At 62.5% G+C, this 21,964-nt stretch overlaps 1 protein-coding gene across 1 annotated transcript in view; it reads right to left on the reverse strand.

Annotated features, from left to right (window-relative positions):
- The window catches only part of LOC140430234 (uncharacterized), a 172,431-nt gene extending 150,683 nt beyond the window's left edge, over positions 1–21,748 (reverse strand). Inside the window, exons 1-3 of the mRNA XM_072517663.1 lie at positions 21,533–21,748; positions 8,591–8,621; positions 8,393–8,496 (exon numbers count right to left, since the gene is read on the reverse strand). Of these exons, the coding sequence (XP_072373764.1) occupies positions 8,393–8,496; positions 8,591–8,621; positions 21,533–21,748 (351 nt within the window). The remainder of the gene's footprint in view (positions 1–8,392; positions 8,497–8,590; positions 8,622–21,532) is intronic.
- Positions 21,749–21,964: the final 216 nt, after the last annotated feature.

The following is a 21,964-nucleotide window of genomic DNA, read 5'->3' on the forward strand; positions in this document are numbered from 1 at the left end:
ACCTCCCCCACAGCACACCACCTCCCCCACACCACCCCACCTCTCCCACACCACACCACCTCCCCCACACCACACCACCCTCCCCCACACCACACCCGCACCCCCACCCCACCCCACCTCCACCACACCACTTCCCCCCACCACCTCACCTAAACCACCCCACCTGCCCCACACCCACCCCCACCTCCCCTACACCACCCCACCTCCCCCACACCACCCCACCTCCCCCACACCACACCACACCACCACCCCCCACACCACACCACCTCCCCCACACACCACCTCCCCCACACCACACCACCTCCCCCACACCACACCACCTCCCCCACACCACACCCGCACCCCCACCCCACCTCCACCTCACCAGCTTCCCCCCACCACCCCACCTCCCGCATGCCACACAACCTCCCCCACACCACACCCCCATACCACCCCACCTCCCCCACACCACCCCACCCTCCCCCACACCACCCCACCCTCCCCCCACACCACCCCACCTCCACCACACACACCACCTCCCAAACCACACCACACCACCTCCCCCACACCACACACACCACCTCCCCCACACCACCTCCCTCACACCACCTCCCCCACACCACCTCCCTCACACCACCTCCCCACACCACCTCCCCCACACCAGCCCACCTCCTCGACATCACCTCTCGTCCCCCACCCCACCCCACCTCCCACCACACCCCACCTCCCCACACCACATCCACCACACCACCCCACCCTCCCCCACACCACCCCACCTCCCCACCCCACCTCCCCCACCCCACGCCACGTCTCCCACACCACCCCCAACCTCGGATCCCACCCAACCTCCCCCACACCACCTCCACCACCCCACCCCACCTCCCCGACCCCACCTCCACCACCTCCACCACACCACCTCCCCCACACCACCTCACCCCCCACCACCTCACCCCCACACCACCTCCCCCCCACACCACCTCCCCCCACACCACCTCCCCCCCACACCACCTCCCCCCCACACCACCTCCCCCCCACACCACCTCCCCCACCCCACGTCCCCACACCACCCCCAACCCCCCACACCACCCCATCTCCCCCACACCATCCCAACTCATCCACACCACCCCCACACCACACCACACCACCCCCACACACCACACCACCCCCACACCACACCACCTTCCCACACCGCCACACCACACCACCTCCCCCACACCACCTCCCCCACACCACCTCCCCCACACCACCTCCCCCACACCACCTCCCCCACCCCACCCCTCCCCACACAACACCACCACCTCCATACCACCCCACCTCCCCACCCCACCCCACCTCCCCCACACCACCTCCCCCACCCCACCCCTCCTGCCCACCCCACCTCCCCCACACCACCCCACCCCACCTCCCCCAAAGCACCCCACCTCCCCACCCCACCTCCCCCTCACCACCCCACCTCACCCCACTGCCCCAACACCACCCCACCTCCCCTCACCACCCACCTCACCCCACTTCCCCAACACCACCCCACCTCACCCCACTGCCCCAACACCACCCCACCTCCCCACACCACCTCCCCCCCACCACCCCACACCACCTCCCCCCCACCACACCACCTCCCCCCCACCACACCACCTCCCCCCCACCACACCACCTCCTCCACCCCACACCTCGACCCCCACACCACCCCACCTCCCCACACCAGCTCCCCCACACCACCCCACTTCCCCACACCACCCCACCTCCCCCACACCACCCCACTTCCCCCACACCACCCCACCTCCCCCACACCACCCCACCCCACCCCACATCCCTCACCCCACCCCACCTCCCCACACAACCTCCCCCACCCCACCCCACCTCCCCCCACCCCACCTCCCCCCACCACACCACCTCCCCCCCACCACACCACCTCCCCCCCACCACACCACCTCCCCCCCACCACACCACCTCCCCCCCACCACACCACCTCCCCCCCCACCACACCACCTCCCCCCCACCACACCACCTCCCCCCCCCCACCACACCACCTCCCCCCCCACCACACCACCTCCCCCCCACCACACCACCTCCCCCCCACCACACCACCTCCCCCCCACCACACCACCTCCCCCCCCCCACACCACCTCCCCCCCACCACACCACCTCCCCCACACCACCTCCCCACCCCACCCCACCCCACTTCCCCCACCCCACCCCACCTCCCCACCCCACCTCCCCCCACCACACCACCTCCCCCCCACCACACCACCTCCCCCCCACCACACCACCTCCCCCCCACCACACCACCTCCCCCCCACCACACCACCTCCCCCCCACCACACCACCTCCTCCACCCCACACCTCCACCCCCACACCTCCACCCCCACACCACAACACCTCCCCCGCACCAGCTCCCCCACAACACCCCACTTCCCCCACACCACCCCCACCTCCCCCACACCACCCCACCCCACATCGCTCACCCCACCCCACCTCCCCACACAACCTCCCCCACCCCACCCCACCTCCCCCACCCCACCCCACCTCCCCCACCCCACCTCCCCCACCACACCTCCCCCACCCCACCCCACCACCCCCACACCACCCCACCTCCCCACACCACCCCACCTCCCCCACACCACCCCACCTCCCCCACACCACCCCACCTCCCCCACCTCCCCCACACCACGTCACCTCCCCCACACCACGTCACCTCCCCCACACCATCTCCCCCCCAACGACTCCAACTCCCCCACCCCACCCCACCTCCCCCACCCCACCCCACCTCCCCCACACCACCCCACCTCCCCCACACCATCTCCCCCCCACGACTCCAACTCCCCCACCCCACCCCACCCCACCCCACCTCCCCCACACCACCCACCTCCCCCACACCACCCCACCTCCCCCACACCACCCCACCTCCCCCACACCACCCCCACCTCCCCCACACCACCCCTGCTCACCGCCACCACATCCCCCACACCACACCACACCACCTCCCCCACACCACACCACCTCCACGCACCCCACCTCCCCCACCACCTCCCCACACCACCTCCCCCACACCACCTCCCCCACACCACCTCCCCCACACCACCTCCCCACACCACCTCCCCACACCACCCCACCTCCCCCACACCACCCCACCTCCCCCACACACCCCCCCCACACCACACCATCTCCCCCACCTCCCCCACCTCCCCCACACCACCCCACTCCCCCACAGCACCCCACCTCCCCCCACCACCTCCCCCACACCACCTCCCCCACACCACCTCCCCCACACCACCTCCCCCACACCACCCCACCTCCCCCACACCACCCCACCTCCCCCACACCACCCCACCTCCCCCACACCACCCCACCTCCCCCGCCACCACATCCCCCACACCACCTCACCTCCCCCACACCACCCCACCTCCCCCACACCACCCCACCTCCCCCACACTACACCACTTCACCCACCCCACCTTCCCCACACCACACCACCTCCTCCTCCCCACCACCCCCACACCATCTCCACCACACCACCCCACCTCCCCCACTTCACCCACCCCATCTTCCCCACACCACTCCACCTCCTCCTCCCCACCTCCCCCACACCATCTCCACCACACCACCCCACCTCCCCCACACTACACCACCACACCCACCCCACCTTCACCACACCACACCACCTCCTCCACCCCACCTCCCCACACCACCTTCACCACACCATCCCACCTCCCCACACCACCCCAACTCCACCACCCCACCTCCCCCACACCACACCACCTCCCCACCCCACCTCGCCTAAACCACCCCACCTCCCCCACACTACACCACCTCACCCACCCCACCTTCACCACACTACACCACCTCCTTAACCCACCTCTCCCACCCCACCTCCCTCACCCCACCCCACCTATCCCACACCTCCCCTAAACCACCAGACCTCCCCCACACCACACCACGTCCCTCACACCACCCCACGTGCCCTAAGCCACCTCCCCCACACCATCCCACCTCCCCCACACCACCCCACCTCCCCCACACCTCCCCACCTCCCCCGCACCACCTCCCCCCCCACACCACCCCCCCCACACCACCCCCCCCCACACCGCACCCCCCCCACACCCACCCCCCCCCCACACCACTACCCCCACCACACCACCCCCCCCACACCACCCCCCCAACACCACCCCCCCCCACACCGCACCCCCCCCACACCACCCCCCCCCCCACACCACTACCCCCACCACACCACCCCCCCACACCACCCCCCCCAACACCACCCCCCCAACACCACCCACCCCCACCCCCCCCAACACCACCCCCCCCAACACCACCCCCCCCAACACCACCCCCCCCACACCACCCCCCCCCACACCACCCACCCCCACCCCCCCCACACCACCTCCCCCACACCACCTCCCCCACACCACCCACCTCCCCCACACTACACCACCTCACCCACCCCATCTTCCCCACACCACCCCACCTCCTCCACCCCACCTCCCCCACCCCATCTTCCCCCCCCACCCCACCTCCTCCACCCCCCCCACACCACCCCCCCACCTCCCCCCCACACCACCACCCCCACACCACCCCCCCCCACACCCCCCCCCACCCCCACCCCACACACCCCCACACACCACACCCCCCACACCACCACCCCCCACACCACCCCCCCCACACCACCCCCTCCCCACACCACCCCCCCCCCACACCACCCCCCCCACACCACCTCCCCCACACCACCCCACCTCCCCCACACTACACCACCTCACCCACCCATCTTCCCACACCACCCCACCTCCTCCACCCCACCTCCCCCACCCCATCTTCCCCCCCCACCCCACCTCCTCCACCCCCCCCACCACCCCCCCCCCCCCCCCCCCACCCCCCCCCCCCCCCCCCCCCCCCCCCCCTCCCCCCCCCCCCCCCCCCCCCCCCCCCCCCCCCCCACCCCCCCCCCCCACCCCCCCCACCCCCCCCCCCCCCATACCCCCCCCCACCCCCCACCCCACACACCCCCCACACCACCACACCCCCACACCACCCCCCCCCACACCACCCCCCCACACCACCCCCCCCACACCACCCCCCTCCCCACACCACCCCCCCCCCACACCACCACCCCACCCCCACACCACCACCCCCACACCACCTCCCCCACACCACCTCCCCCGCACTACACCACCTCACCCACCCCATCTTCCCCACACCACCCCATCTCCTCCACCCCACCTCCCCCACCCCATCTTCCCCACACCACCCCACCTCCTCCACCCCACCTTCCCCACACCACCCCACCTCCTCCACCCCACCTCCCCCACACCACCTTCACCACACCACGCCACCTTTCCCACACCACCCCAACTCCCCCCACACCACCCCAACTCCCCCACCCCCAACTCCCCCACCCCACCCCACCTCCCCACCCCATCTCGCCTAAACCACCTCCCCCACACTACACCACTTCACCCACCCCACCTTCACCACACTACACCACCTCCTCAACCCCACCTCCTCCACACACCTCCACCACACCACCCCACCTCTCACACCCCCACACCTCCCCCACCCCACCCCACTCCCCCACACCTCCCCTAAACCACCCCACCTCCCCCACACCACACCATGTCCATTACACCACCCCACGTGCCCTAAGCCACCTCCCCACACCATCCAACCTCCCCTACACCATCCCACCTCCCCACACCACCACACCACCCCCACACCACACCACACCCCCCCACCTACCCCACCCCACCCCATCTCCCCCACACCACCCCACCCTCCCCACCTACCCCACCCCACCCCATCTCCCCCACCCCACCCCACACAACACCACCACCCCCATACCACCCCACCTCCCCCACCCCACCCCACCCCACCTCCCCACACCACCTCCCCCACACCACCCCACCTCCCCCACACCACCTCCCCACACCACCCCACCCCACCCCACCTCCCCCAAAGCACCCCACCTCCCCCACCCAACATTCCCCACACCACCCCACCTCTCCACACCACACCACCTCTCCACACCACCCCACCTCTCCACACCACCCCACCTCTCCACACCACCCCACTGCCCCAATACCACCCCACCTCCCACACCACCCACGTCCCCCACACCACCCCACCTCCCCGACCCCACCTCCACCTCCACCTCCACCACTCCACGACACCACCTCCCCCCATCCACCCCACCTCCCCCACACCACCCCACCTCCCCAACCCACCCCACTGCCCCAACACCACCCCACCCCACCTTCCCACCCAACTTCCCCCACACCAACCCACCTCCCCACCCAACCCCACCCCTCCTCCCCCACCCAACCCCACCTCCCCTCCCCCACCCAACCCCACCTCCCCTCCCCCACCCAACCCCACCTCCCCACCCCACCCCCACCTCCCCCACCCTACCCCCCCACACCACCTCCCCCACACCACCCCACCTCCCCCACCCCACCTCACCCACACCACCCCACCTCCCCCAAAGCACTCCACCTCCCCCACCCCACCCCACCCCACCTCCCCCACACCACCCCACCTCCCCCACACCACCTCCCCCACACCACCCCACCTCCCCCGCACCACACCACCACCCCCACACCACCCCACCTCCACCACCCCACCTCCCCCACACCACCTCCACCACACCACCTCCCCCACACCACCCAACTTCCCCCACACCACCCCACCTCCCCCACCCAACCTCACCTCCCCCACCCCACCTCCCCACACCACCTCCCCCACACCACACCACCTCCCCCACCCCACCTCCCCCACACCACCCCACCTCCCCAAACCACCCCACCTCCCCCCCACCACTCCACCTACCCCACCCCACCTCCCCCACACTACCCCACCGCCCCCACACCACCTCCCACGCATCACCCGACGTCCCCCACACCACCCCACCTCCCCTACACCACCCCACCTCCCCACCCCACCTCCCCACACCACCCCAACCCCCCACACCACCCCACCTTCCCTACACCACCCCACGTGCACAAAGCCACCTCCCACACACCACCCCACCTCCCCTACCCCACCTCCCCCACACCACCTCCCCAAAGCACCCCACCTCCCCCACCCCACCTCCTCACCCCACCCCACCTCCCCCACCCCACCCCACCCCACTGCCCCAACAGCACCCCACCTCCCCACACCACCTCCCCCGCACCACACCACCCCCCCCACACCACCTTACCTCCACCACACCACCTACCCCACACCACCTCCACCACCCCACACCACCCCACCTCCCCACCCCACCCAACTTCCCCCACCCCACCCCACCTCCCCCACCCCACCTCCCCCACCCAACCCCACCTCCCCCACACCACCCCACCTCCCCCACCCCACCCCACCTCCCCCACACCACCCCACCTCCCCCACCCCACCCCACCTCCCCCACACCACCCCACCTCCCCAAACCACCCCACCTCCCCAAACCACCCCACCTCCCCCACACCACCCCACCTCCCCCACACCACCCCACCTCCCCCACACCACCCCACCTCCCCCACTCCACCCCACCCCACCTCCCCCACACTACCCCACCACCCCCACACCACCTCCCACGCATCACCCGATGCCCCCCACACCACCCCACCTCCCATACACCACCCCACCTCCCCCACCCCACCTCCCCCACCCCACCCCACCTCCCCAAACCACCCCACCTCCCCAAACCACCCCACCTCCCCAAACCACCCCACCTCCCCCACACCACCCCACCTCCCCCACACCACCCCACCTCCCCACACCACCTCCCCCACACCACCCCACCTCCCCCACTCCACCCCACCCCACCACCCGCACACTACCCCACCACCCCCCACACCACCTCCCACACATCACCCCGATGCCCCCAACACCACCCCACCTCCCCTACACCCCCCCCACCTCCCCCACCCCACCTCCCCCACACCACACCACCACCCCCACCCAACCTCCCCCCCACCACCTCCCCCACACCTCCGGGTTCTCCGATTTCCTCCCACAGTCCAAAGACGTGCAGGTTAGGTGGATTGACCATGATAAATCGCCCTTCGAGACCAAAAAGTTTAGAAAGGGTTATTGGGTTATGGATATAGGGTGGAAGTGAGTTAAGTAGGTCGGTGCAGACTCGATGGGTCGAATGGCCTCCTTCTGCACTGTATGTTCTATGTTATTTCCAGCGCTACCCATTGAAAATTGACATTTAATTGAAGGATAATCCAGTCTGACATTTCTGTGGATTTCTTTAGAGGCCGGGTCAGCCCCGTGACAATGATGTCAACTTTCCAGAAATTGGGGCAGCAGATTGACAAAATACTTTGCAGGAGAATCTTGAAAATCTGGGCAGAGCCTGACTGGACTGTGGTGAGAATAGGAAACAGTCCGATTTCTCAGGATCGTTTATTTAAACTATAAAGATAAACATTATTCTTACCTTTGATTCCAGTGTTAGAGTAAAGAAAAAACCCAAACGGTTACAGCTGCAGGTGATGATTCCATTCTGATAGGTTTTGCGACATCCGTTCTTATCAAATGTGCCTGTAATGGAGAATTGCTAATTATAAGAATCATTATCACATTTACACATTCCAATACTGAATGATATCAGCATTTTATCAAATTCTTTATTTACCTTGACGAGAAGCCCGGAAGTCGCACACTGGCTAAAATGGAGAAGATAAATCTTATATTAGATTCATCAGCAATAAAACAGTTTAATCAGCTGTGGATGTTTAAACAATTAGACATTTTTCATCAGTCTGATTAACAGGGTAAAGTAGAGAATTAGGGAGGAAATGTTGTTCTAGCTGTGAAATCAGTGCTTCTGTGTTTACATTAATACCACAACAAGTGGACAGTGCTTCATGGAACTTGATGGATTCACGTTACTGAAATGGGGAATGTGGTGGCTCGAGGAAATACGAAGAAGATTTCCAGTACAACGAAACAAAGGGCGTGATCTACCTAAAAAATAGAGGGTGCGATTCTCCACTCCCACGCCGAAGTGGCCACGCCGTCGTGAACGCCGTCGTGGTTCACGACGGCGCGGAACGGCCCCGATCCCGACCGATTCAGGGCCCGAAAAAGGGCTAGGATCGGGGCGGCGAGAACCTCGGGGGGGCGTTCCGCGAAGGTCGCGTCGTCACCGTGCGACGCCCGAATGACACACCGCTGCGTCATAAATTGCGCGAACCGCGCATAGAGGACCCGGAGGAGAACTGAGGAGATGGCTGAGCCCCGAAGAGCCGCACCGAGGTTCCGGGATACGGACCTGGACACCCTGGTGGATGAGGTGGAGCGGAGAAGGGACACCCTCTGCCCAAGACGTGGGCATCGCCAGCCATCCAGCGCGGTGAGGCGCGGCTGGCGGGAGGTGGGCACTGCAGTCAGTGCTGTGGGGCAGACCCCCCGGACGGGGAGCAGTGCCGCAAGAAGCTGCACGACCTCACCCGGGCTGCCAGGGTAAGTGCCATGAGGGTGCCCCCGGGCTCCCCCCCCCCACCCCCGTGCCGGGGGTGGGGGGGGGGGGAAGTGGGGTTGGGGGGGGCGTTGGGAGTGTTGGGGGGGACTGGGGCATCAGGGGCGATGTTGGGGGGGGTCAGGGGGTTTGGGGGGATCACGGGGGGTTGGGGGGGGGCGTTGGGAGTGTTGGGGTGGACTGGGGAATCAGGGCGATGCTGGGGGGGTCACGGGGGTTTGGGGGGGTCACGGGGGTTTGGGGGGGCGTTGGGAGTGTTGGGGGGGACTGGGGCATCAGGGGCGATGTTGGGGGGGTCAGGGGGTTTGGGGGGTCATGGGGGGTTGGGGGGGCGTTGGGGGGGACTGGGGCATCAGGGGCGATGTTGGGGGGGGGGTCAGGGGGTTTGGGCGGTCACGGGGGGTTGGTGGGGGTGTTGGGAGTGTTGGGGGGGACTGGGGCATCAGGGGCGATGTTGGGGGGGCCAGGGGGTTTGGGGGGTCACAGGGGGTTGGGGGGGCGTTGGGAGTGTTGGGGGGGGACTGTGGCATCAGGGGCGATGTTGGGGGGGTCAGGGGACTTGGGGGGGTCAGGGGGGTTTGGGGGGGGTCACGGTGCCCAACTATCTACTCGACCCACATGAGCCCCGGGACCCCCCTGGAGCGAACCCATGGCGTGCTGTCTCCTGAACCAGCAACAATGTTGTCAATATCTGCATGCCCTGATGATACCCGCCGAATGGTGATGCTTTATCCGACCCCCCCCCCCCCCAGGATAAGACAGCGCATAACCAGCGGGAGCGCAAGAGAACCGGAGGGGGTTCTCCGGTCCTGCACCCCCTAACTGTTCACGAGCAGAGGGCCCTGGACCTCGCTGGGGGATCCGCCACCCGGGAGGGCGCGCCATGCCAGGTCGGAGGCGCAGAAGCAAGTGAGAGAACCCTGCATGTCCTCCACCCCCCAACCCGTCATCGCCCCCCTCACACTCTGGCCACTGCACCCCAGATCCCATCCCCCCTCACACTCTGGCCACTGCACCCCAGATCTCATCCCCCCTCACACTCTGGCCACTGCACCCCAGATCCCATCCCCCCTCACACTCTGGCCACTGCACCCCAGATCTCATCCCCCCTCACACTCTGGCCACTGCACCCCAGATCCCATCCCCCCTCACACTCTGGCCACTGCACCCCAGATCCCATCCCCCCTCACACTCTGGCCACTGCACCCCAGATCCCATCCCCCCTCACACTCTGGCCACTGCACCCCAGATCTCATCCCCCCTCACACTCTGGCCACTGCACCCCAGATCCCATCCCCCCTCACACTCTGGCCACTGCACCCCAGATCTCATCCCCCCTCACACTCTGGCCACTGCACCCCAGATCCCATCCCCCCTCACACTCTGGCCACTGCACCCCAGATCCCATCCCCCCTCACACTCTGGCCACTGCACCCCAGATCTCATCCCCCCTCACACTCTGGCCACTGCACCCCAGATCCCATCCCCCCTCACACTCTGGCCACTGCACCCCAGATCCCATCCCCCCTCACACTCTGGCCACTGCACCCCAGATCCCATCCCCCCTCACACTCTGGCCACTGCACCCCAGATCCCATCCCCCCTCACACTCTGGCCACTGCACCCCAGATCCCATCCCCCCTCACACTCTGGCCACTGCACCCCAGATCCCATCCCTCCTCACACTGTGCACCCACCACCACCAGACACCCGGGCCACCGTGTCTAGCGAACGGCGAATCTTTTATGTTCCCCAGGGCCATCGGCCGAACCTTCAGGGACGTCTCGCCCAGGAAGCAGCGCAACGCCACCCACCGCAACGGCACCCAGGGACGCACACCAGATGTTGGCAGTTGTTCGGACAGGAGGGCAGACCTCACAGTCTGGGACACAGGACCGGGACGCTGAGACGTCCGGGACAGACATTAGTCAGGGGCACAGGGTGGACAGTAATGCCGAAGCCCACATCACGGCCACATACCCGCTGGATCGAACTGGAGGTCAAGACGACATGGCCCTCATGGAGCTTGCGCCGGGCCATGAGGGGGACCAGTCCACACCAGACTTCTTGACGGATGATGACCTCGAGCTTGCGGCACTGCTGTCTCCCACACCGTTCACCATCGCAGAGACACTCACCTCGGTTGGGCAGATAAGTGATGAGCCTCCCGGGTCACAGTCTGGTGCGCACCCCACAGCCGAGCCGGGACGGCAGGTGGAGTTTGGAGCAGCCGAGGGGCTGGACGGTCGGAGGGCAGCCCAGGCCCAGCAAACATCTGCCGCCCAGACGGTTCCCGGGTTCCTGGATGTACTTGACCCACCAGGACAACCGATGCCTATGGACACCCAGGGACTGAGTAACGGGATGAGGGCCATCTTCCAGGACCTGCACACACAGCTGGAGGAGTCTATCTGCGTCCAGGAGCAGGGAGTGGTGCCGCTCATCGCAGCCACCCAGGCCGACACCGCACGGGTGGCGTCCGTGGTGGAGGCAATGGGTGAAGGGGTTTTGGCCATTGGTCAGGTTCTGCAAGGCGTTGGGCTTCACGTGCACGCGTCATCCATGGCCCAGGAGCGGGCTGCCCTCTCACAGGTAGCCATGCGCCAGAGCCAACACGACATTGCTGCCGCTCTCCGGGCCCTGGCTGAGTCTCACCATGCCATGGCCCGGTCCCAGCAAGCGATGGCTCAGTCCCAGCAGTCAGTCGCGGAGAGCATTGACCGCCTGGCGCACGTGATGGATGGCGTCGCGCACTCACAGGTCGGGATCGCACAGACCTTGGCAGGAATGTGGCACTCCCTGGGCCCCGTCTCGGCGAACATTCGGACCGTGGTCGATCCCGCTGCAGGCCTCCAGGACTGGCAGCGCCAGGTGACGGGGGTGCGACGGGGCATGTCACGGAGCGCATCTCCGTCCCACAGTGAGGCCCGGGGGCCACCGGGCTCCCCGAGGGAGGAGGAGGTTCTGGGGCCCGTCCCGGTAGCTCCACCAAGGGATGTCCCGGTACCCTCGGCCTCCCCCCGTTCTGTCCCTGGCGCATCTGGTGGGGAGCGGGCAGGTCAGGGTGGCACCATGACATCCAGCACGCCCGCAGAGCAGCCTGGCCCATCGAAGCCGGGCCGCCCCAGGGGAGCCATGTCGAAGGGCGTGATTCACAGCAGTCCACCTCCACTCCTACTGTACCATCTGTAGTGGTCGGGCCGTAAGGCAAAGTCGTTAGGCACGTAAGAAGTTGGCACGGGTGCAGGGCACAGTTTAGTTGTAGGGGGTAGGGCACCTATGTTCACCACACGAATAAACTCACTGTTAAATTTGACTTGTAAGACTGTGTGCTATGTCCGGTGCCAGGGGGCTCGGGGGGGTGCCCGATTGGCGTTGTGGTATACGACCCGTTCGAGGTCTGTTCCGGATGTGCTGACCCTTTCCCCCCCCGCCCCCCCCATAATCGGACACCGTTGTCCTCGGTACACCGACGCCAGCCATCCCACGGGCATGTGGTGAAATATCCATCACGAAGGCTGTGACCACCGGAGTGCATGGTTCAGCTATAGCCATGAGTCAGACCTTGGCTGGCGAATCTGAGCACACAGCTCATCGCAGAGCGGGCTGTCATCATTCAACATGGCACTGATCACACCCGCTTACATAATCATCAATGTTGTGCAATCCCTTAGTGCCGCAGTGGTAAGGTGATGTGGAATTGTTGCCGTGAACGCGGTGCGGGGGTGCGGGTGCAGTGTGGTGCCCGTGTACAGGAGTGACGGTGCAAGTGGCAGTGTTCAGCGAATCCCACCCCCACAGTGCATGAACCGTGCGGCCACCAACGCATCGCGTGCCCGCTGTCCCCGGCGGTGCCGTCGCGCAGCCTCCTGGGCGTAACGAGCTGCCGGGTAGTGTCTGCGTCCTGCGCCCCTCCCCCCACCCTGATGCACCTCATCATCCTCATCCTCCGCATCCTCCTCTTCCCCATCCCCCTCGTTTGCGTTGGCTCCTGTGCCGTCGGGTCCTCCCTCCGGCTCCTCCACCAGGTCATCTCCCCTCTGCATGGCAATGTTGTGCAGCGCACAGCAGACCACAACTCTGCGACCGACCCTGTCGGGCCGGTACTGCAGGGCCCCTGCGGAGCGGTCCAGGCATCTGAATCACATCTTCAGCAGCCCGAAGCACCGCTCCACCACACCCCTGGTTGCTGCATGGGCCTCGTTGTCTTGGCTCTCCGCGTTGGTGTGAGGCCTCCGTATTGGCGTCAGCAGCCATGACCTCAATGGATAGCCCTTGTCGCCCAGCAACCAGCCCCTCAGCCGGGGGGAGGGCATCCATCGAACATTGCGGGGATGAACGACTGTGCCAGAATGTAGGCGTCATGCACACTGCCGGGGTACTTTGCACACACGTGCATGATCTTCATGTGGGCGTCGCACACCACATGAATGTTCATGGAGTACGCGCCCTTCCTGTTCATGAACACGTCCGTGCTGTCTGCAGGTGGGCGCATGGGGACGTGCACACCATCGATGACACCCCGGACCATCGGTATCCCGGCCACCTTGGCGAATCCACGTGCCCGTGCTTCCTGCTGTGCTCTGTCCTCGGGGAATTGAATGTACCTGTCCGCGATGGCGTACAAGGCGACGGCCCTGATGCACCTGTGGACCGATGCCTGTGATATCCCGGATAGGTCCCCGCTCGGCGCCTGGAAGGAACTGGTCACATAGAGGTTTAGTGTCACCGTCACCTTGACGGAGACTGGTATCGCGTGTCCTCCTCCCATTCCACATGGTGCGAGGTGCGCCACGAGCTGGCATATATGTGCGACCGTTTCCCTGCTGAACCGTAATCTCCTCCTGCATGTGATGTCCGGTCGGGCCTCGAACGACATTCTGTCACGGTACACCCTCGGCCTTGCTGGACGCCAGTGGCACCCTGGCACCACCATCAGTGGATCCTCCTGTCCCACCTGCTCCTCCTCCTCCTCCTGCTCCCCCCAAGCACATCCTCTGCATTCCTCACCGTCGGGGGTCAATGTTCCCCTCGGCATCCCCCTTAACATTGGGGTCCTGAGCGCTTGCGGCCTGCGCGGTGACGACGGGCCACTCCGCGGCCATCCCCTCTGCTGCACCGGCGACCGCTGCATCTGCAGCCACTGTGGGCCGTCCGACTCTACGCTGCCGGATGGCAAACTCCAGAACTGCGGCTCCAACCACGGCAGTGAACATCGCTGTCTGGTTGGCATACATGGTGACCCGCAGGAGGGTGGTGGGGGGCAGAGAAACGATATGTTACACGGAGGTTCTTCCACACCTCGTCAGCCGGGCTGCATAGGATCCCTGTGTGCCCCGGTGGCCTGGTCGCGCTGCAGACACGCAGCCAGCCTAACACCTGGTCACTGTCTGCGTCCAACGGTCAGTTCACACCGTACTGCTCACCAGTGTGCCACTCGCCTGTGCCCATCAGCCACACGCACCCTGCGGCCGTGTCCTCATCACCGTCCTGCCATATCAGGGCGGCTGACATGTGGCATCCGCGGATGGACGATACCATCCACACTCTCCCTCACCCCCCCACCTGCACACTCTCCCGCCCCCCCCCACCTGCACACTCTCCCGCCCCCCCTCCCACCTGCACACTCTCCCGCTCCCCCCTCCCACCTGCACTCCGCTCCCTCGCCCCCCCCACCTGCACACTCTCCCTCGCCCCCCCCCACCTGCACACTCTCCCACCCCCCTCCCACCTGCACTCCGCTCCCTCACCCCCCCCCACCTGCACACTCTCCCGCCCCCCCCCTCCCACCCGCACTCCGCTCCCTCACCCACCCCCCCACCTGCACACTCTCCCACCCCCCCCCACCTGCACACTCTCCCTCGCCCTCCCCTCCCACCTGTACACTCTCCCGCACCCCCCCCCCACCTGCACGCTCTCCCTCACCCCCCCTCCCACCTGAACACTCTCCCGCACCCCCCTCCCACCTGCACACTCTCCCTCGCTCCCCCTCCCACCTGCACACTCTCCCTCGCCCCCCCTCCCACCTGAACACTCTCCCTCGCCCCCCCCTCCCACCTGCACACTCTCCCTCGCCCCCCCTCCCACCTGCACACTCTCCCTCACGCCCCTCCACCTGCACACTCTCCCTCGCCCCCCCCTCCCACCTGCACACTCTCCCTCGCCCCCCCTCCCACCTGCACACTCTCCCTCGCCCCCCCTCCCACCTGCACACTCTCCCTCGCCCCCCCCTCCCACCTGCACACTCTCCCTCGCCCACCCTCCCACCTGCACACTCTCCCTCGCCCCCCCTCCCACCTGCACACTCTCCCTCGCCCCCCCCTCCCACCTGCACACTCTCCCTCGCCCCCCCTCCCACCTGCACACTCTCCCTCGCCCCCCCTCCCACCTGCACACTCTCCCTCACGCCCCTCCACCTGCACACTCTCCCTCGCCCCCCCTCCCACCTGCACACTCTCCCTCGCCCCCCCTCCCACCTGCACACTCTCCCTCGCCCCCCCCTCCCACCTGCACACTCTCCCTCGCCCCCCCTCCCACCTGCACACTCTCCCTCGCCCCCTCCCACCTGCACACTCTCCCTCGCTCCCCCCCTTTGGCCGCAGCCTTCTCAGGTAAGCCAACCCGGTCTCCGGGCGCTGCGCTACAGTCCGCTCACCTCCTCCCTGCTCAGCGCCAGCCAGCACGACTGGCTGACCACTTTAAAAAGCAGGTGTGAACGGCGACGGCGTGAACTGGGGTCACGCCGTCGGGACTTCGGCCCATCCGGGCCTGAGAATAGCAGGGGTGCCGGAGAATCACCGTTTTGGGTGTCTCGGGCGATTCTCCGGCCTCCGGCCCGCGAAACTCGACCGGGCCGTTCCCGCCGCTTAGGAGAATCGCGGGAGGGCGTCGGACCGGCGTCGCGGGAAATTTTGGCGGCCCAGGCAATTCTCCCAACCGGCGTGGGAGTGGAGAATCGTGCCCAGAGTCTGCTCTGTGCGGGATTAGTGGGGTCGTTCCCAGTGCTTGTAGCACCAGGAATAACCACGGGATCTCACGGCACTCTGTTTTTCCCTGCAGGAAGAGATGGGCATTTTTAAATAGTGCCGAGGTCTCACGGCAACCCCCCTCCCCCATGGTGACCCTTGGATTCCCCCAACGCCCCCACGCACCTGTCGGGGGATCCTCGGGCTCCCTGCACCCACCTTACACGGGCAGGACACCCACCAGCCTGATCCCCAGCACAAACAAAATGTCGAAATTGCATGGGCCCTCAGAAAGAACACCGTACCTTATCCCACACCTCCACCCTATCCCCGTAACCCAGTAACCCCACATGCTACTGAAGTGAAGATTACAGCTTCAAACTGCAATAGTGAGAGAGAGATTTACCTCGATTCCCCAAGGATAGGCAGCATCAAGGGCTGCCAGCCGAATTGTCAGGGAATGGAGGTCAGTTAGTGCAGCACTGTGAGAAGTGATACGACATGAATGGGTTTCTTTCCTAAAGGGCGGGATTTACAAGCTGCTCACACCGGCGGGACTTCCAGTCCCACACCGGCACATGGATTTCCCGGTGACGAGGCGTACAGTCAACGGAAAATTCCGGTGACAATGGCAGAATCAGTAAATACCACTGGCGGCCCACCGCCGCTGCCTCATTCAAGCAGCAGTTGGTCGGTAAATCCCGCTCAGTGGGCTGGATTTTCCGCCCCCGACGCCGAAATCGCAGCCGGCGCCGAGGCAGAAGATCCATTTCGGCGCACAAAATTGGGACCGGCGCCGGTTCCCCAATTCTCCGGGCCCCGAAAAGCGACGGGGAGTACGCCGCACCGCAAAGCACTTGCCTGCGACCATTGCTGGAGGTCCGCCCTGCCATTCTCCACCCCTGACCGGCCAAAGTCCCGACAGCGTGAATCTAATGTGGTCCAGCCGGTCGGGAAACCTGCGTGGCGGCTGCGGATTCAGTCCGCGGCCGCCGTGGTCGGAGGCGGGCCGATCGGAGGGCAGGGGTGGCCTTATACGCGGCTGGCAATGTTCGGGCAGGGGGTCAGTATCCAGGGTAGGGCGCGCGGCCGATTGGGGTGTCTATTTTTAATGTCCAGCTCCGGGGTTTGAGTCCGCCATGGGGCACGGCGCAGCCACTGGAGGCCGCCACCGTGTGCATGCGTGGCCTCCGACCCGGAAGTGCGGGGCCTGTATCTAGATTTAGGCCGGATCCCTGCTAGCCCCCTGCAGGGCTATGAATATGTGGCCTTTTCACGCCAGTTTTTCTGCCATGTAAGTCCACAGTTTTTACGACAGCGTGGGGGCATAGTCCCAAGAACGGAGAATCCAGCCCAGTGTCTTTCAGGCTGTAAGTGGGATATTTTTGGATGGATGGGAGCAGTGCCTGTTTGCACCGTGTACCTGTCCTTTCCTTGAAAAATATTTTTATTTGAATAAGGATATACATAACAACATACAAACATTCAATTAATAACAAAATAAACAAAATGCAATTTTCCTAATTTAAGAGTTTTTCTTTTATTTCCATTAAACTTTTCCCTTTTTCCCTCCCCACTCATCTCATCTATCCTATCCGCCGCCCCCCCTCCCTATACCCACTGGCAACAAACATATCTGTAAATAGAGACAAGAACAACTTCCATCTCGTCTTGAATTCCCCATCTGAGCCACGAAGGGCAAACATGTTTTCTGAAGTTTACAGAATTCCGCAACATCCCCCAACCATGTTGATATTTTTGGCAGATCTTCTGACTTCCATTCATAAAATGCGCCTTTGCAGGGTCAATGTAGCAAAGGCCACCACATCAGCTCCTTTCCCTCTCTATTAATCCTGGTACTTCCGAATCTCCAAATCTTGCCTCAACAGACCCTGGTAATATTTCCACCTCCACAATCTTTGCTAATATTTTAAATATAGAGACCCAAGACCCCACTAATTGTGGACATGACCAGAACATGTGGACATGGTTAGCTGCTCCTCTTTTACCCCTCTCACATTTATATTCTACCTCTGTGAAGAATCTACTCATTCTTTCCTGTGTCATATGGGCCCTATGTACTATCTTGAATTGTATTAAGCTCATCCGAGCACATGATGATGCAGCACTGACCCTGTGCATAATTTTACTCTATAGTGCCCATTCCAATTCCATATCCAACTCTTCCTCCCACTTTTGTTTTATTTCTTCACTCAGTGCATTTTTTGTGTCCGTCTATAAAATTAGTAATTTTCTCATCTGGCAAGAGCAATCTATCAAGGAGGTTGATATCTGGTAGTCGAGGGAAAGAGGACAACTCCTTTTTCCCAAATTTCATAACTGAAGATATTTAAACTTCTCCCTCCGTATTTTGTGTTTCTCCCTCAATCCTTCAAAGTTCGCAAACAGACGTTCTAAGAATAAGTCTTTTACTGTCTCAACTCTGCTTTATGCCACCGTTTAAATGTATCCAATCTCGCCGTGGTGAATCGGTGATGTCCATCAATAGAGGCTTGCACCGACATGTTTCCCAAACCAAAATGATATCTCAATTGGCTCCAGATGTTTAAGGAAGATGCCACCACCGGACTGTCTGTAAACTTCCCCGGGGTAAATGGACGTGGGGCCGCAGCGAAAGCTTTCTGGCTAGCCCCCTTACACGATGTTTCCTCCACCTATACCCATTCCGCTTCTTCCTCCTTCCACCAATGCTGAATCTTCTCTATATTAGCAGCCAATAATAATGCAACGGATTGGGCAGTGCCAACCCTCCCACCCGCCGATTCCTTTGTAAAAACAGCCATTGAATTCGTGGCATTTTATTAGCCCACATAAAATCCTAAATTATTACATCCATTTTATAGAAGAAATGCCTCAGGTAGAAATATCGGGAGGGATTGAAACACAAATAAATGTTTTGGCAGGATATTCATTTAGATCGCTTTTACCCACCCAGCTAATGAAAGTGGAAGGGTATTCCACCTTTTTAAATCTTCTTTTACCCCCTCCATCAGGCCTGTCAGATTCCATTTATACATTGCGACCCAGTCATGAGCCATCTGGGGCGAAAGTCTCCCGAAACGGCGCGATGTCCCCGACTGGCGCCCAAAACGGCGCCAATCAGACGGGCATCGCGCCGCCCCAAAGGTGCGGAATGCTCTGCATCTTTGGGGGCCGAGCCCCAACATTGAGGGGCTAGGCCGGCGCCGGAGGAATTTCCGCCCCGCCAGCTGGCGGAAACGGCCTTTGTTGCCCCGCCTGCTGGCGCGGAAATGACATCTCCGGGCGGCGCATGCGCGGGAGCGTCAGCGGCCGCTGACAGTTTCCCACGCATGCGCAGTGGAGGGAGTCTCTTTCACCTCCGGCATGGTGGAGACCATGGCAGAGGCGGAAGGGAAAGAGTGCCCCCACGGCACAGGCCCGCCCGCGGATCGGTGGGCCCCGATCGCGGGCCAGGCCACCGTGGGGGCACCACCCGGGGCCAGATCGCCCCACGCCCCCCCCCCAGGACCCCGGAGCCCGCCCACGCCGCCAGGTCCCGCCGTTCAAAAGGTGGTTCAATCCACGCCGGCGGGACAGGCTATTTATCGGCGGGACTTCGGCCCATTCGGGCCGGAGAATCCAGCGGGGGGGCCCGCCAAGCGGCGCGGCCCGATTCCCGCCCCCGCCGAATATCGGGTGCCGGAGACTTCGGCAACCGGCGGGGGCGGGATTCACGCCAGCCCCCGGCGATTCTCCGACCCGGCGGGGGGTCGGAGAATGACGCCCCTGAATATCTAAGTATCTGAATTTATTTTTGTTAATTTGAATGAAGGGTACTTAAATCTGCTTCACTCTCCAGGGCATTTATTGGAATTATCTCATTTTTTGTTATGTTCAATTTTTAGCCTGGGAAGATTCAAATGTTTCCAATATTCATAATCGTATCCATATATTTCATTGGGTTAGATATATATAACAATAAATCATCCGCTTATAGCGAAACTCTCTGTTCTCTACTCCCTCGAACAATATTGACCATTCCTGCGAACAATTGCCAGAGGTTCTATTGCTAATGTGATCAGAAGTGGGGAAGAACGGACAGCCCTGTCTCGTGCCCCTAAATAGTTGGAAGTACCCCGAGCTAACTGAATTAGGCTTAACAGTAGCTGTGGGGCCATATACAACAATCTAACCCATGAGATGAATGTTGGCCCAAATTGGAACTTACCCAAAACCTCCAGCAAATAACTCCACTCAACCCGATCAAAAGCTTTCTCTGCATCCATCGCCACCACAACCTCCGGCATCCTATTCTTAGACGATATCATCATAACATTTAATAGGCGTCCGATATTATTAGACAACTGCCTCCCTTTCTGTATCCCAGAGTGCTTAAGGAAGTGGCTCTGGAAATAGTGGACGCATTGGTGGTCATCTTTGGGATTCTATAGACTCTAGAACTGTCCCAGCAGATTGGAGGGTAGCTCACGTCACTCCGATATTCAAAAAGGGAGGTGGAGAGAAAGCAGGGGATTATAGACAAGCAAGCCTAACATCGGTAGTGGGGAAAATGTTTGAATCCATTATCAAGGACTTTATAGCGGAACACTTAGAAAGTAGTGGCAGGATCAGACAGAGTCAGCATGGATTTATGAAGGGAAAATCACGCTTGACAAATCTTTTGGAATTCTTTGAAGATATAACCAGTACAGTTGACAAGGAGCAGCCAGTCAAAGAACAAAGAACAAAGAAAAGTACAGCACAAGATACAGGCCCTTCGGCCCTCCAAGCCTACCATGCCCCCGTCTGAACTAAAATCTTCTACACTTCCGGGGACCGTACCCCTTTATTCCCATCCTATTCATGTATTTGTTAAGATGCCTCTTAAATGTGTCGATGTGGTACATTTGGACTTTCAAAAGGCGTTTGACAAAGTCCCGCATAAGAGATTATTGGGCAAAATTAAAGCACATGGGATTGCGGGAAATGTATTGAGGTTAATATCTCAACTTAATATCCATCAAATAATAATAATTAAATGTGGCGCATGATCAGAGACCACAATCGCCCCATATTCCATTCCAACTATTTCTGGGAGAATTGAATTATTCACTATAAAAAAATCTATCCGGGAATACACCTGACGTACATGAGAGAAGTATGAAAATTCCTTCCCTCCTGGATTTTGAAATCCCCAAGGATCTACTCCTCCCATATTGTCCATAAATATCCCCAGTTCCTTTCCCATTCCCGATTTGATTAATGTTTTTGGACAAGACCGGTCCAGTTGAGGCTCCATTGCACAATTAAAATCGCCACCCATGATCAATTTGTGTGAGTCCAAGTCCAGGATGGCAGCTGCCATTCTCTTATTAAATTCTCCATCATCCCAATTTGGTGAATAAATACATACCAGCACTACCGGGACACCTTCTAAGATTGCACTAACCATTATAAATTCACCATCTAGATCTCACACCTCCTTGGTCAGAACAAATGACACCTTCTTGCTAAATAAAACAGTGGCTCCCCTTGATTTAGAATTAAATCCCGAATGGAACATCTGCCCTAGCCATTCCAC

The sequence above is a fragment of the Scyliorhinus torazame genome, chromosome 10 (assembly GCF_047496885.1).
Source record: "Scyliorhinus torazame isolate Kashiwa2021f chromosome 10, sScyTor2.1, whole genome shotgun sequence".
Classification (NCBI taxonomy): Eukaryota; Metazoa; Chordata; class Chondrichthyes; order Carcharhiniformes; family Scyliorhinidae; genus Scyliorhinus; species Scyliorhinus torazame.